The sequence below is a fragment of the Trachypithecus francoisi genome, unplaced genomic scaffold (assembly GCF_009764315.1).
Source record: "Trachypithecus francoisi isolate TF-2019V2 unplaced genomic scaffold, Tfra_2.0 Contig01440, whole genome shotgun sequence".
Classification (NCBI taxonomy): domain Eukaryota; kingdom Metazoa; phylum Chordata; class Mammalia; order Primates; family Cercopithecidae; genus Trachypithecus; species Trachypithecus francoisi.
In genome coordinates, this window is record NW_022681431.1 from 12,185,233 (window position 1) to 12,201,409 (window position 16,177).

The 16,177-nt window shown below is 38.4% G+C and overlaps 1 protein-coding gene across 1 annotated transcript; it reads right to left on the reverse strand.

Annotated features, from left to right (window-relative positions):
• Positions 1-583: 583 nt before the first annotated feature.
• On the reverse strand, positions 584-1,099 carry LOC117093600 (40S ribosomal protein S12-like). The gene has a single exon (XM_033228915.1). It carries the CDS (start codon positions 1,002-1,004, stop codon positions 606-608), a length of 399 nt encoding a protein of 132 aa, XP_033084806.1. The 5' UTR covers positions 1,005-1,099; the 3' UTR covers positions 584-605.
• Between the last annotated feature and the right edge of the window lie 15,078 nt (positions 1,100-16,177).

The following is a 16,177-nucleotide window of genomic DNA, read 5'->3' on the forward strand; positions in this document are numbered from 1 at the left end:
TCAATGCAGGGAAGGAGGACAAGACCCTGATTTCTGCTCTCCCACCCCTATTTTCTGCCAGAGTCGTTCATTGGCCGATACCAGCCCTAGGTCAGCTGACACAGGAGCCTGGAGGAGTCAGTTCCCACCATGCAGAGAAGAGTCAGGGAGAATGAAGAACTTGTCCGAGGGCCACAGGCTCAAAGGCAGCACATTATGGAGCACACTCGGTAAGCAAAGCTTGGTTATATCAGAAAATCTTCACAGAGAAGATAACATTTAAGCTTAATCTAGACGAATGAATAGAAATTCATTAGGCAATGGAGGAAAGGCATCCAAAGGTTGGAAGAAGCACATGCAAAGTCATGTTCATAACCCATGGCATCTTCCTCCACTGGTGTGCTCATGGTATCTGAAACACAAACATGAGCAGGATGTAATCGCTAGGGGCAGGCACCCACTCTTCTTCAGGGTAGCAGCCTGGGTAATTGGCATAGGATCTAATCTGAAGATTTAGCCATTTTAGGTGCAGAACAAATGTAGAACATTCCACTGGGTATCTCTGGATGAAGTGGTTGTGTTAAGGATTTTTTTTTTGTGTGTGTGTGAGCCAAAGATTTATTTATTCATTTCTTGCATTTGAAGTACTCTTCGATAACATCCTTGGCCTGAGACTCCTTTCCATAGTCCTTAACTACTACACAACTGCAACCAACCACTTTACGGGGTTTCCCCTCTCTGTCAATTTTACAGAGGCCTACCCATTCTCCTAGTTTCTTGTTGTCATCAACCTTAATTAGGTTGATCTGGTGTTCAGCACAAAGGGCCTCCACCAACTTGACATACATAGGCTCATCACAGTTGGATGCAAGCACACAAAGATGGGCTTGGCGCTTGTCTAAGGCTTTGGCAGCTTCGCAAATTCCACGTGCTAGGCCATCGTGGATGAGGGCGGTCTTCAGCACCTCTTGTAAAGCAGTATTAAGGTCCATTACACCTCCAGCAGCAATGCCTTCCTCGGCCATGGCGGTGGGTTACGGGTGAAGCGGAATCTTGAACGCACCCAAGCCTCCGCCTCCGCGCGACTCCGCGGCAGCAGGGAAAGAGCGTGTTAAGGATTATGTTAAGGCTATGTTAGGTAATTGCCAATCTATAACAAAGCAGTATTATCCTTGCTATTTGGATTTTCACCTGGCATGCATAAATATCTTCAGCTCATGTATAAGAAACTCCAATGGAGGTGAAGTAAAGAAGAAGAATTTCAAATCTCTTCCCTATTCCCAAAAATAGATGCTTAGTTTTAGATCATATGATATATTCATATGTAAACATCCATTATGCAGTTGAAGTATGTTTCTGAAATTCAAAGCAAATATTGGACATGGGATAGAGGTTTGGGAGTCATTAGATTTATAATTTAAAATGTGGGATTGGATGAAAACATTGAGGTAGATGCTAGATGAGGACTGAGGACTTTAGGGAATCTCCAGTGATGGGCAAACTTCATTACTCTTAGGAAATTCTGCTGCTATTCACTACTCATCAGTCACCTGCAGCCACCTGGACTCTCCCACTTTACCTCAGACCTGAGCCAAAGTTATCAATGGAAGCTTAATTTTAAAACATTAGATAACTTTATTGAAATACCTAATCTACCAGGTATCAGAATGGGTTAATCAGAAAATAACACAGCCAAGCCTTCAGAACATTTTAGCTTTTTCTTAAATCCACCTATTCTACCTGGACTTCAACCAGAATTGAAGAGAAAAGTTGCTCTTATTTTACTGGAATTGCACCTCCTGAAACTATAACTCCATCTTTAAAGGTGCTGCTTTTTATTTCTTGCATATTTTATCTTTCAAATTCTTGCTCAAACAAAAATATAGTGTTATTTCCTCATTTTAGCTCCCACCTTATGTAACCTCAAAAGGTGAAAGAAGACCTCATCGTAAAGTTTCTTTTCATGGGATGTTGGTAAAAGAGGAAGAAAATGCTGCCTTCTCAACTAAACAGCACTGGATGGTTACAAATGAATGCAGCCCTCCTAAAGGACAAGCTTGTATCCAGGCAGAGGCTGGCAGTGCTACAGCATTGCACATAAATGAGTGATGCACTGCAGATAAAATGCAAATCAACCTGTCTTCTAGGCAGCGAGCCCGTTCAAGGAAGAAATCTTGCTCTTTACTGGAAGCACACCATCCTTCTTGTCCACACTCCCCAAGTGCCTGTCATTTCTTCAAGAAAATATTAAATGAAGAACTGGTCTCATTGAAAGAGTACTGTCCTGGAGGGAGGACTTTAACCTTTCAAAGCAGTCATCAACTTCCTTTGTCTAGAGACAGAATCAGCTCCCTGGATTTAGGTGTAATGGGAATTATTTTTCCTTTCTTGATTCACTTTCAAAAATGTTTATAAAACATCCCAGGTAAATTTGAGAACATCTATGTCCATTTTCTAGCGTTTGGAATGATGATTGTAGCTTTAAGATCTATAATTCTATACTAACTATGATATTAAAGACAGAAAGGATTTTAGAGATCATCTAGTCTAATGTCATAATATATCCTTACCAGGCAATTTTCTTTGCAACATGTCTGGAAAATTCTGCTTTAAAATGTTCAAGGACAGGAAGCCTACCAGCTATTAAAGCAGATCATCTCTTTGAAAGCTCTAGTTGACCAAAAATCTCTCCTAATAGAAGACTGAAATATGTATCACCTATTTCATCCTATATGCATCACCACCACATACCCTCTACCTGGCTACACTCCATTAAATCACACCTGCTCTTCTACATGAGAGCTTTTCATGTATTTCAAGGACACTTTTGCTATCACAGACACATGGCATCCATAGTTGTACATGTAATGGGAAGAATATGCCATACCATGAAATTGACTAGTACAGTGCCTGTCCTACAATGCTGCATCCATTCAATACATGCTAGTGCTTCTTTAATAACAATCTCTGAAATTCAAGTAGGATTTTACAATATAAAGGGACTTTGAAATATTATTTTATGTAAATGACTCCACAAAATGAAAATGAGGAGGTAGGTATTATGATCTACTTTTCTTGGATAAGGATATATATACATATGTATTTTCAGAGAAAGGGTCTTGCTCTATCACCCAGGCTGGAGTGCAGTGGCATGATCATATCTTACTACAAACTCAAATTCCTGGGCTTAAGCTATCCTCCCACCTCAGTCTCCTAAGTAGCTGGGACTACTGACACATGGCACCATGCCCAGCTAATTAATTTTTTTTTTCCTAGAGATGGAGACTAACTGTATTGCCTAGGCTGGTCTCCAACTCTTGACCTCAAGTAATCCTCCCGCCTTAGCCTTCCAAAGTGCTGAGATTACAGACATGAGCCACTGTGCCCGGCTGAGGGTATTTTCTTATTCAACAATTATCTATCACATGACTAATAAGTGACAAGCACTGTTCTAGGTATTCAAATTGACACTAAGAGAATAACATGTCTGCTCAACTTCATACAGCTTCTTAGCGGGAGATTCAGGACATCATATAGAAATCTTTGGACACAAAGTCCATCGTCTTTCTACCACATGACTTATCTCATCACTCCAGAGAGAGAGGAAGACAGAGCTCTGGGGTCCTGGGCAGTGACAGACAAATAACTCCACCTATGGGTACATAGCATCCAGTCCGTTCATTCATGACCCACTCCTGAATAGGAATTTACAGTCAACAATTACCACATATTTGAGAAAAAAATTTACTATAAAAGACACAAACTGAAACAAACAGAGAAAAAGCAATAGGATAGACACAGAGAGAGTATGGGGAAAACAAATTTAAAATCTATATTAATAGCCCTCCCAAAATAAAATATATTACATCCATAAAGTAAAGACAAGCAACATCCAAAAAGACTACTAAAAGAATAACAAGAGATGTTAAGAATTAAAATTTAAAAATGTAAACTTGAAGAAATCTCCCAGAAAACAGAACTAAAATATAGAGAATTGAAAAATGGAGAGAAAAGATAAGAAAATTCAGTAACCTTTGCAGAATGTCCAAGATACAAATAGAAGAGTCACAGAAAGAGAGGACACAAAAAGTGGTAGGTAGGAAATCACCCATGGGATATACTTGAGGGACTCTCTCAAGTTTCTAGATTGGAAGGGCTTATTTCGTGCACAGCACAACAGATAAGCAGTGGCATCATTGTAAAGTTTCAGAGCACTACAGACTAAGAAAATATTCTAAAATCTTCCCAGAGAAAACTGGTTTCATACAAAGAATCAAGAACCAGATTGTGTCAGATTACCCAATAGCAACACTGGGAGTCAGAAGATCGTGGGCCAATGCTTTCAAAAAGAGATTTGTTCCAATACAGAATTGTATTCAGCCAAACATTCGATCAGATATGAGAGTAAGGGGGAAAAAAAAGACATTCTCAGACACTCACGTATCAGACAAAAATTTAAAAGAAACAAGAACTAGAGAGTAGGATGTATGACACAAAGGAGAAGCCCAGAGAATCACCAGGATTAGGGTAGACAGAGATACCAATGTGGCAGCAGCGTGCGGTAGAAAGAACAGGTCAAAAAACTCTGGGGATCTTTATTTGTTAAAAAGATGATATTGTAAAATAGCTGATGGATTGGGGTGTGGTGGCTTACGCCTGTAATCCCAGCACTTTGGGAGGCCGAGACAGGTGGATTACCTGAGGTCAGGAGTTCAAGACCAGCCTGGCCAACATTGCGAAACCTTGTCTCTAGTGAAAATACAAAAATTAGCCAGGAGTGGTGGTGCACACCTGTAATCCCACCTCCTTGAGAGGCTGAGGCAGGAGAATCGCTTGAACCCAGGAGGCAGAGGTTGCAGTGAGCCAAGATCATGTCACTGCACTCTAGCCTGGGTGACAGTGAGGTTCTGTCTCCCCCCCCCCAAAAAAAAAAAAGACGATATAGAAAAATACCTGATGACTTTGAACACATTGAGAGAAGAGTTACAGCATTAAAAGAGATTTCATGTATAAATTAATAACAGGAATATAAAACCAATCAAATGGGAAAGAACAATTAAGAATTTGGGGGTTGATAAGAAAGAGATAGCAACTATGACATACTACGTATGTCAGCTATCAAGCACATTTACAATGTGAAGATAAAATGTTTATCTCGTCCAGTGATTCACAACGTATGGTCCCTAGACCATCCAAGCAGCATCATCGACATCTCCTGAAAGTGTGTTTGAAATGCTGATTTTCTAGATTCATCTTTTTTAGTCAAAAGAGGGAGTAGCCAGAAACTTGTATTTAAACAAGCTCTCAAGATGATTCTGATACATGGTAAATTTGAGAATCACTGATATAATCAAACTTACAACATCTGTACTAGAGAGGGTGACACGCTGTTTGCCTGTGTGTGACTGGAATGAACAGAGGAAAAATTTAGTAACTGATGCTTAAACAAAATGAATAATTTGTAATATCAAGAAATACCATCTAAGCATGATATTTAGAGATATAGAGTAACATTCTGAAGAATTAACAACGAGTCCATCACAGCAGCCTTCAGATGCTGGGATAGGTGGGACAGAACAGGTTGCTGCTGTAAGCATCAGGTACAAGTCCACAGGACAGTTGTGCTCTGAAGTATGTACTTATTTCAATTGATCACAAGAAAAAGTAACTTACAAAAGGAGCTATGGCCTGCTCAGTGCAGCTGACCTGATGTTCCCCAGCCCACCAAAATTAAGGGTGGTTTCCCTTTTCAAATTATAAAAAGAACATCTGATCTACTTAAAAGGCCTTGGTTAAGGACATTAAGAATATTTAAATTAAGAATTAAGAATATTTGAATTATCTTCATACATATTCATTTAAAAATCTTTCCTACATCATAAACCATAGATCTCATGTTCCAAAATATTCAAATAAAAATTCGTATTATTTGTAATCCTATAGGTGAGGTTTTTAATTGAATGCCAACCTTTGGGGGAGTGTGGGGGGAAAAGCATAGCTTTTAATAATAAGCATAGTATAATATGTCATACTATATATACACATACATATGCCATCATGCATCACTTAATGATAGAACTGTGTTCTGAGAAATGCATCATTAGGTGATTTTGTCATTGTACTAACATCATGTAGTGTACTTACAGAAAACTAGATGGTATAGCCTACTATACGCCTAAGCTAATAACTATGTATATACTGTGTATGGCATAGCCTACTACTCCAGTACTACAAAACTGTACAGCATGTTACTGTATTGAATACTATAGGCAATTGTAACAAAAGAGTAGGTTTTTAAGTATGTAAACATAGAAAAGGTAGAGTAAAAATGTGGTATTATAATCTTGTGGGACCACTGATATATGTGGTCCATCAGTGACCAAAATATCATGGGGCACATGACTGTATACATACGTATACATCATACATGCTTGTGCACACACACATATTAAAGATCTCATTTTATTCTCAAAACCATTTTAGAAAAGTGATTACCTCCTGTTTAAGGATGAGGAAATGCTGACATGAACAAGTTATCTAAATTGTTTAACATCACACTACCTTTCATGACCTCCTGTTAAACTATATTCAGGTTGTAATTATTTGTATTTCAACTAGTCAGATTTTTGTAGCATCTGCAGACACATAATTGTAAAAGACAGAGGTCCCAATCTTTCTACATTGATGTGAGGAGCTCAGTAAAATAAAATGAGCAAGTGGCTCTGCAATTTTCTCTTTAACAAACAAAAGAAACTATTGATCATCAAAACGTTGAAGTCAGTTTACAAGTCAGTGGAAATATCTTCTTTAATAAAAAGTCAGAAGTAACTCTAAACATAAAAAGCAAATGAGGAAAAATTGAATTCTTCAATCTTATTTTCCTCCTCAGAATTCTGCTGCAGGTGTCCCCTGGCAGGGTGAACACAGCCCTTCTCTGACTCAGTATTAAACCTCCCTCCAGAGCCCGCCTTGTTTTCTTCCTGTCTTTTTTGGCATACCTGCCTGACTCTAAATAATACAACGTGATTAAGGATCAGCCCTGATTGTGAGAATTGATTGACCAGAGCAGCCCAGGAGATTGTGTAGACACTCAAGCTGACTGCTGGACTTTTCTCTTTTTAGAATAAGTATCACTGGAATCATTTATATTCTGCACACACTCAAATCTTCATTCTGGACCTCAATATCATGTATTTCCTGGGACAAGGAGCCTAAGGCTGTAACTTTTGAGACAATCTTACATTCCCAGGGTGAGCAGCTTCCTAACCCATGCTTGTGGGTCTCTGACTTCTACCCCCTGGCCTCCTTTGCTGCTTCCACCTGACTCCCTATTCTGAGTGCAGAGCTTTCTTTTGTCCTGGACAGCCACCCTCAAGCTGATTTACTCCAAACTTACATCCACCCTCAAACCCTTATGCTCGGCAAATCGGGAGCAGACACACTTAATTTTCCAGGTGAGCAGGACTTCACAGCAATCTCAGCAACTATTGCAAAGTGACTATTATTGATGATGAAATGGAAATAGCCTGGGTTTAAGAGTGAGACTCACCTGATGTTTTGGGATAGGCTAAAAATAAAAGTGCTTTCTCTTTATATCTGGGTGTAGCTTTGTTCTTTCTAGTGAAGTGAGAGAGGAATTGCAGAATCCTGAGAGACAGGCCAGCTAAAATGTTTCACTTTCCCTTTATTACCTCGTAAATATAGTGTCAAACATTATCCAAATCATTTCCAGCTCTTTTCCTGGCTTCTGCATAAAGGAAATGTCCAGGCATTTCCCCAGAGGCCCAAGCCCCATGACCAACTCAACTTGCTATGTGATGAGGCAGACAGCATGGGGTCACCACTGCTGCACAGCTGTCCTGGCCTGACCTGACATCCATTCCAATGGGACGAGAGAGCAGAAGATTGAGTGGGAGCCATATATTCCAACTCCTTCCATTAGTTCTTTCATGACTAGCAAGAATTATGACTACTCAGTACAAATTCCTATTTCTGTTTAAACCTTTTTAATTGTGAAATATTAAATATGATCTGCATACAGAAAAGTGCAGAAAATATAAATGTATGGTTTAATAAATTATCGTAAAGTAAACATGTCTAAAACCACCTCCAAGGACAAAAAAGAGAACATTGCTTGCACCCTATAAGTACTCAACACACCGTTCTTCATCTAAATTCTCATCTTTATCCTGGAGGAACCTGACCTGACTTTGATGGTAATCATCTTGTTTTCCATGATGGTTTTAATATTTATGTGTGAATATTTAATAATATAGTATGGTGTTGTCTATTTTTGACTCTTATGCAAATGGAATTATACATAATTCTGTATAATTATACAGAAATATTATACAGAAGTCTGCATCTTTGGTTTGTGGGTTTTTTTGCTTATTATCATATTTTTGCGATTCCTTCACATACTTGTGTAATGAATGGTTAGCAGACATTCATTCATTTTCATTGGCCTAGAGCAAACATTTCCTTATATGAAATATTAAAGCATACCCCTTCATGCTGATGAATATTTCTTGTTGCTTTATTCTAAGTTAGGTCATTATGAATAACGCTGCTGAGAATATTTTCATACATACCTCAGGTCACTCTTAACATCATTAAGGGACACATAAAAAATGAGTAAGTCTGAATCCAAAGCTAAAAGTGACGTTTAAAAGGGAATTTTTAGATACGCCTTTTTCTCTTGTTTCAGATGTATCATTGATCCTGAAGAGAAATATGCAGGTCTTCATTGCCTAACTATTCTATTTACCCCATCTGCTTTCTGTGAGCTGGAAAAATATTTTTATGACAGGGTCAGAGAAATCTGGGGTCCTAAAAGCCTTATTTCCTCATAAGTGGGTTCTGGAACCTTTCCTGTAAAGTTCAAAAGGGAATACATTATTGTTATTAAGCATCAATTATGTTATGCACATGAATTTTGCCATCCATGTAGTTAACGATCTTATTTAAGCATTTCAAAAACTTGGCGAAATAAGTCCCCACATGTTCAATTTTACTATTTTTATCTCCCAGAGTTGTTTTGGGTGCTAAATAAAATAATGTATGCAAGTGCTTGCACAAAGTTGAAATCCAACCCATATTCATTACACTGATATTGCCTCATCACAGTCTGCACATTTTAAAAACTATTTTCGACACTAAGTATATTTTATGCATATCTGATCAAATCAGCACACTGATTTTGTTATGATATTTATGTCTGATCCCCTTGTTTTGATTCATTTCAATTTAAAGTACGGGAAGAAGAAGACAATAGGAAGCACAATGAACATTAAGAACTAAATTGAGTTTCCACTCAAACTTAGTAACTGTCTTTAAAATGTCTTCAGTCCTCTGAAGACGCAGTGAAAACACAGTGAAATTTGGAATCCAGATTTTTAGCTTGCCTTTATTTAAATAAACCCCATGTCCTTAGAAAAATACTGTATAGAGATGGCTATTGCATTGGATCTTCATTTAGATCACTCAATAAATAAATAAATAAATAGAAAGATGTGAGGATTTTTGTGGCTACACTTAAGGTCTATTCCTGCTTCATGTTTCAGGTTTGGGGCTTTAGCACTTTATTTCACTTTGGCAACAAAGTAAGGAATATTCTACCACCCTGGTTTACAAAGCTGGTTTTGCCACAATATTCAGAAAGAGGCGCTCAGTCACTTTGATTCCACTACTTAGAAAAAAAAAAGGAGTGGTCCCAGAAGAGGAGCGCAGTGGCTGAGAAATAATTAGAGAGTAGCTCTTCTTCCCCCACCCAGCCTGGCTGCTTCCCACATTCTCTGCTTCAATCTTTTGATGGCCAGCAAGATAATGCATCTTGTTAACCAGCTGAAGACTCCTTGGGTATCATGGCTGATAACTCAAAGTCAGAGAAAAAAAGGACATGAGGGCCATTGTTCAGGGAAAGTATTTAATGAGTGCAAACCCTATATAATGCATCATATAAAACAGAAGATCAGCAAGCATGATTTGCTTGTCAAGTCCTCAAGTTATTGCATGGATTTCACCTTTGCCACTCAGCATTAGAGATAATGCATAAAACTGTTTTAAAAAAGATTGAGAACATCTATCCCCCAGTAACCCATACCTCCTCTGGTACTGCAGTTTCTAAAATCTGATTTTCCTTGCTTCCCCCGCCCCCCCGCCCCGTGCAAATCTAATGCCTTGAAGCCAATCCCCTGAGCAGTTATGTCAGAACCTTTAGTTCATGTCTGTCTGGAAGACTGATTCCTGAGGGTTCTTTGGTATCATGTGCTGGGAGATGATAGCATACAGGAGAGCCAGAAGCCAGGAGGGGCAGAGGTGATGGTGTTCAGAAGCTAAGAAGAAAAGAGCATGTCAGCAGAATCCAACATGAAGTTACAGCCATTTGTACTTGGCTATGTACCAAGCCAATTCTCTAATTATCAATGCAACTCCATTTTCCAACCCTGGAATTAGACACTGTACAATATAATCCCTGGCAAAGATTTGTCTGTGGCAGCAGTGGCTGTGAAGTAATGGGGTTGAGCAAATTGTAGGGCTTATGTAATATGTCTTATTTCTTTCTGGCTGCATTCAGTCCTCCTGCCTGTGATTAAGTCATCCACAGTATCCCTGAAGACTAGCTAGAGGATTTTACTCAATTCCCAAAAATTCACTAAGAAAATAGTGAATATCTAAGTTTTAAGAGGAAGTTAACTATGATACCATTGAAATTTGTTTTCCAAGTTGAAGATTCAAATATTCATAGCAGAAACCTACCTTCATTTTATGGATATGCAGTGTATCTTTTCTCTATAGGCCCAGAAACCAGAATGCACCTATTTCAAGGGGAAAAGGCAATACCCAAGAAAAAATAACCATTGGAAAATAGCTGAGCAATATTGGGGAAACCAAGTCTTCCATACTGTCAGACACCAAACATTTTCAGTGCTGCAACAATGAGTCTAGAGATCAAAATACACCACTGTCTTCTGAGAAACCAGACATTCATGAATTATCACCCACCTTGAGGTTAGAAACAATGTCATTAGCAATAGCTGCAATTGCTTAAGTACGTACTATTCCAAAACACACACACACACACACACACAAAAGTACCAGGAATTTACATGCCTAGCAGTTAAGCCTCTCTACAAGTTTGCAGGGTTCCCATTATTATACCCATTTTACGAATGAGCAAATTGAGGTCCGTAGATGTTAAAAACCTTACATGAGATCACGTAACTGATAAGTGGTGGAACTGGTATTGAAATCCATTTCTGCCTCACTCCAGATCCTATTCTATTTATGTTCATTATGCTATTTACACTTCTTTTTCAGAAAGAGAATTCATTCATTTACTCCTTCATTCAAAAATTACTAAATAGCTGGACATACTGGCTCACACCTGTAATCTCAGCACTTTGAGAGTCTGAGGAGGGCGAATCACTGGGGGTCAGGAGTTCGAGAGCAGCCAGGCCAACATGGTGAAACCCCATCTCTACTAAAAATACAAAAATTAGCCAGGCATGTTGGTGCATGTCTGTAATCCCAGCTACTCAGCTGGCTGAGGTGGTAGAATCATTTGAACCTGGGAGGTAGAGGTTGCAGTGAGTTGAGATCACGTCACTGCTCTCCACCTGGGTGAAAGAGCAAGATTCCATTTCAAAATAATAATAATAACAATAATAATAATCAATACCTAATATCTATCAGACACTGTTCTAAGTGCTAGGATTACAGCAGTTGTGAAACAAAGTTCTTACCCACGTGGATCTGACCTCCTAGTAATCATTAATCTATAAAGAAATGTATGGTAGACTAATAGAATAAAATTGAGAATATAGAAATAAACTCATACATCTATTAATATGACCAACTGATTTTTGTCAAGGGTGCCAAGTTCATTCAATGAGGAAAGAATAGTCTCTAGATGGTGCTGGGACAACTGGATAGTCACATAAAAAATAATGAATTTGGTCCCTTATCTAGAACCACATACAAAAATTATCTCAGAATGAAACAACCTCATGTAAGAGCCAAAACCATAAAATTTTTAGAAGAGCGCGTAGGATAAATCTTCATGGCCTTGAATTTGATAATTGATTCTCAAGTATGACAACAGAAGCACAAACAACAAAAGAAAAAAAGAACAGATGAGACTTCATCAAAATGAAAATCTTTTCACGTCAAAAATCTTTATCATTGAAAAGAACATATAGAACAGTAGAAAACATTTGCAACTCATATAACTGATAAGAAGCGAGTATCTAGAACATGGAAAGAATTTAAAGTGAAAAGACAACTCACAGAATGAGAGAGAGTATTTGCAAATCATATAGCTGATAAGGGTCTAACATCTAGAACATATAAAGAATTCTTACAACTTCACAAGTAAAAGATAAATTATTGAATTTTTTAAGTGGACAAAGAACTTGAATAGACATTTCTCCAAATAGCCAACAAGTACATGAAAAGATGATCAACATAATTTGTCATTAGGGAAATGAAAATCAAAACCATATTAAGGTTCCACTTCACTTCCACTAAGATGTCTGTAATCCAATAAACAAAAATAACAAGTGTATCCAGGATGTGGAGAAATTGGAGTTCTCCTCTATTGCTGCTGAGAAGGCAAAATGGTTCATCCACTGTATAAAACAGTTTGGTGGTTCCTGAAAAAATTAGACATAGAAGTACCATATGACCCCACAATTCTGCTCCTAGGTAGACACCCCAAATAACTGAAAACAGGTACTTAAATACATGTACACCCATGTTCATAGCAGCACTATTTGCAATAGCCATAAGGTTGAAACAGTCCAAATGCCCATGGCCAATGAATGGGTAAACAAATTATGGTATATACATACAGTGGATTATTATTCATTCATAAAAAGGAATTAAGTGCTGATACTGGCTACAATGTAGGTGAGACTCCAAAACACTGTGCTAAGTGAAAGAAGCCATATACAAAAGGTCACATGTTATATAATTCCATCTGTATTAAATACCAGTAATAGATAAATGCACAGAGATAGGATGCAGATTAGTGCTTGTGAGGCATGGGGAGGAGCAGGGAATGGGGAGAAACTGGTTAATGGGTAAAAAGGAAAACATGCTATGAAATTAAATAGAAGTGGTAGTTGCATTGTCAATATACTAAATGCCACTGAAAATGGTGAATTTTATGTTACTGGAATTTTACCTCAATACATTATTAAAATATAAGTTTTTTAAAATCTAGAAACAGTCAGGCTCCAGGGCCCACACTGTTAACTATAATGCTGTAGTGATAATGGCAGTTGTGCTGCAGGATTGGCTTTCCATGAGCAGGCCTTAGTGTGCTGCTGGTTTTCTTGCAGCAGTCCTCAGATTGTGCCTGGTTATTGGCTTCCTAATCAAGGCATGAGGGCTTCTGATATGCATGGAGTGTTTTAAATATTAAAGGACTAATGAAGTAAGATATTCAACTAAAGTGAATTAGCATTGACTCATGCAAGTTAAATACCTGTCTCTTTATGGAAGCTTAGAGCTTCAAACTTGATCAATGGGATTGAGAACTGACAATTAAATCCACTCAATAAACACTCACCACCTGCCATTACCTTTCACTTGGTCCTTGCTTCTCACCAACTCCTCTTCCTTTTCTGTCTGAAAACCATGACTCTTTAGAGTTTGTGTCTATCTTTCCAAACCAAAGTGAAAGAGAGACAGTCTATAGAAAATACCTTATCTACTTAGAAAATGAAACCTAGTTCACCTGTTTTCAACACTATACCCTGCACCAAAGACAACTGATATGAGGCAGCCACAAAGAGCAGGGAAGGCTCTGGCATTGCACACCTCCTTTGTATAAATGGTAGAATAAGCCAGGTGTAGTGGTACACACTTGTAATCCCAGCTACTTGCGAAGCTGAGGTGGGAGGATCACTTGAGCCCAGGAGTTCGAGGCTACAGTGAGCTATGGTAGGGCCACTGCACTCCAGCCTGAGTGACAGAGTGAGACTCTGTCTCTGAAAATAAAGAATAAAAATGAAAAGATAGTCTTATTTTGGGTAGACTTCTTGGTGACTCACCAAATTCATAACACCAATGTTTTTATTTTCACAAGGCTCCATTCCTCAGTTCACTCAATAGATGTTTACTGAGCTTCTATCAAATGCCAGGCACTTCTGAGTAACGGCAACACAATGGCAATGAGGCATAGGCTTTGCCCTTGGAAAAAAAATATTCAAAGTAGTAATGATTGTGCAATGAATAAAATTATAGGTATTTACTTAGGATGCTATGGTAACATAATGCCTTGGCTAGATTGTTACAAACATCTTTATAGAAACATTGGTGCTCATTTTGAATAAAAAAGATATATAGATATGTATTCTCAGCCAAGGAAAATTATATCTCAGGGCCTTAGTTTTATCATATGTAAAATAGGTTTAAAAATATTGTCTCTTCATCATCAGAATCTTTACAAAGCTTAAATTTAAAGAAGACATAGGGAAATGAAAGATCTTTGTAAATTATAAAGTTATCTGCCAGACCAGAGTTAAATAACATGGTGATTTTTCTAAACCTTCACTCTGAAACAAATTTTGCACTTTTGACATTCTCATAGGAGATGCTTATATTTTCCCCTAAATGAAAATTCCCATATCGGACACTGCAGCTATAGCTAAGCCAGCTCTCTTATAGTTGCAAGTGTGCTGGAGACCCTGTTGAGTAGCACTTAACACTCTTAATGCACATAGCCTGTGAAGGAATTGTTCCCAGATGTCTCTTTAGTGTTATCCAAACTACCACCATCCCACCCCTGGCTCCCACAAGCTCTTAATCCTCTCTCTCCCTTTCTCTCTCTCTCTCTCTCTCTCTCTCTCTCTCTCTTTCTCTCTCTCTCTCTCTCTCTCTGTCTGCCTCTCTCTCTCTCTCTCTGTCTGCCTCTCTCTCTCTCTCTCTCTCTCTCACACACACACACACACACACACAAAACCATGCAAACACACAAACAATTCCTGTCAAACAATCCCTGTCTAGTCTTCTTCACTCTTTGTAGAGGTCATCCTTTTAAGAGGCAAAAATGAACTGACAAAAAAGTAACTAAAGAGAATACTTTCCTAAAAGCCCATTCCATTAACCTTCCTCACTTCCTTAAGCTCCACCCGTGTGTTGAATCATATTTAATTCTCCAGCTTCCATGAAACCTCTCTTGATTATTCCAATACATATTGACCTCTCATTTCTTTGAATCCTGGTGGCAGTTAAGGTCCGTAGGCCACAGCCCCACCAACAGTGGGACTTCCCCTCAATAACGTCCACACCACATTCTTTTGTACACCATTGTTCTTGGGTGACTCTTCATCTGTAAAATCATCACCTGTAAATAAAATCCTTACTTTGCAGAATATTCTCAAAACTAAAGAAAATAAAGTGCTTTAAAAATAAATATTGCAGCATTTGCTACACAGAAGGTGCTAAATAAATAGTGCCTCTTGCTTCCCTCTCTTTTGTATCTCCAGCAATCAGCACAGTTCTAGGGTAAATAGTAAATGTGTCAATAAATAGAATAAATAGGTATCGATTTGCTCTATCATATTGTGTGCCACTCTTTTCTCTTCCCTTTGGAATTATAGAATTTTTTAAAGCTATAGTGAAAGAACTCAGTGCTCTTTATGCTCCTCCCCTTGATTAATTTCCTCTCAACTCTTGTCCTGCCTAATTACATCCAGTCTCTTTAGGCCCTTCTCCAGTTACTAGCTGATTCAAAGGCATGTTTGTTTGTGGATTTCATTTAAATTTCTACTTTACAGGCTAATTGCTGATGATGTTATGAAAGTAAACAGCTCAGGAAAGCTGCCAATGTGTGTCCTATGAATTCATCACTGGTGAAAGCCCTTATTCTGCCAAGCCTGTGCAGAATGTATAAAATATTCAGAATGGAAGGCACTCATGTAGCAGAAAATATCCCAGCAGATCTGCAGCTCAGCAGAGAACAGCGGGCAATGACTTAGAGCCCAGAAGAGTTTATCACGCAAGCCTAGTACTTCTATTTATGGTGAAAAAGGAGACAAAACTTGGCTTTCTTAGAGTGTGACCTGAAATCTAGGAACTATGAGAAGTCCGGTGAGTGGATGGGAGTCTCTTGCTCACTAATGTGGCAAGAGAATACAAAACACATTGCACCCCTGTATCTCTTGTCAAAGGCAAGGAAGTCAGTTACCCT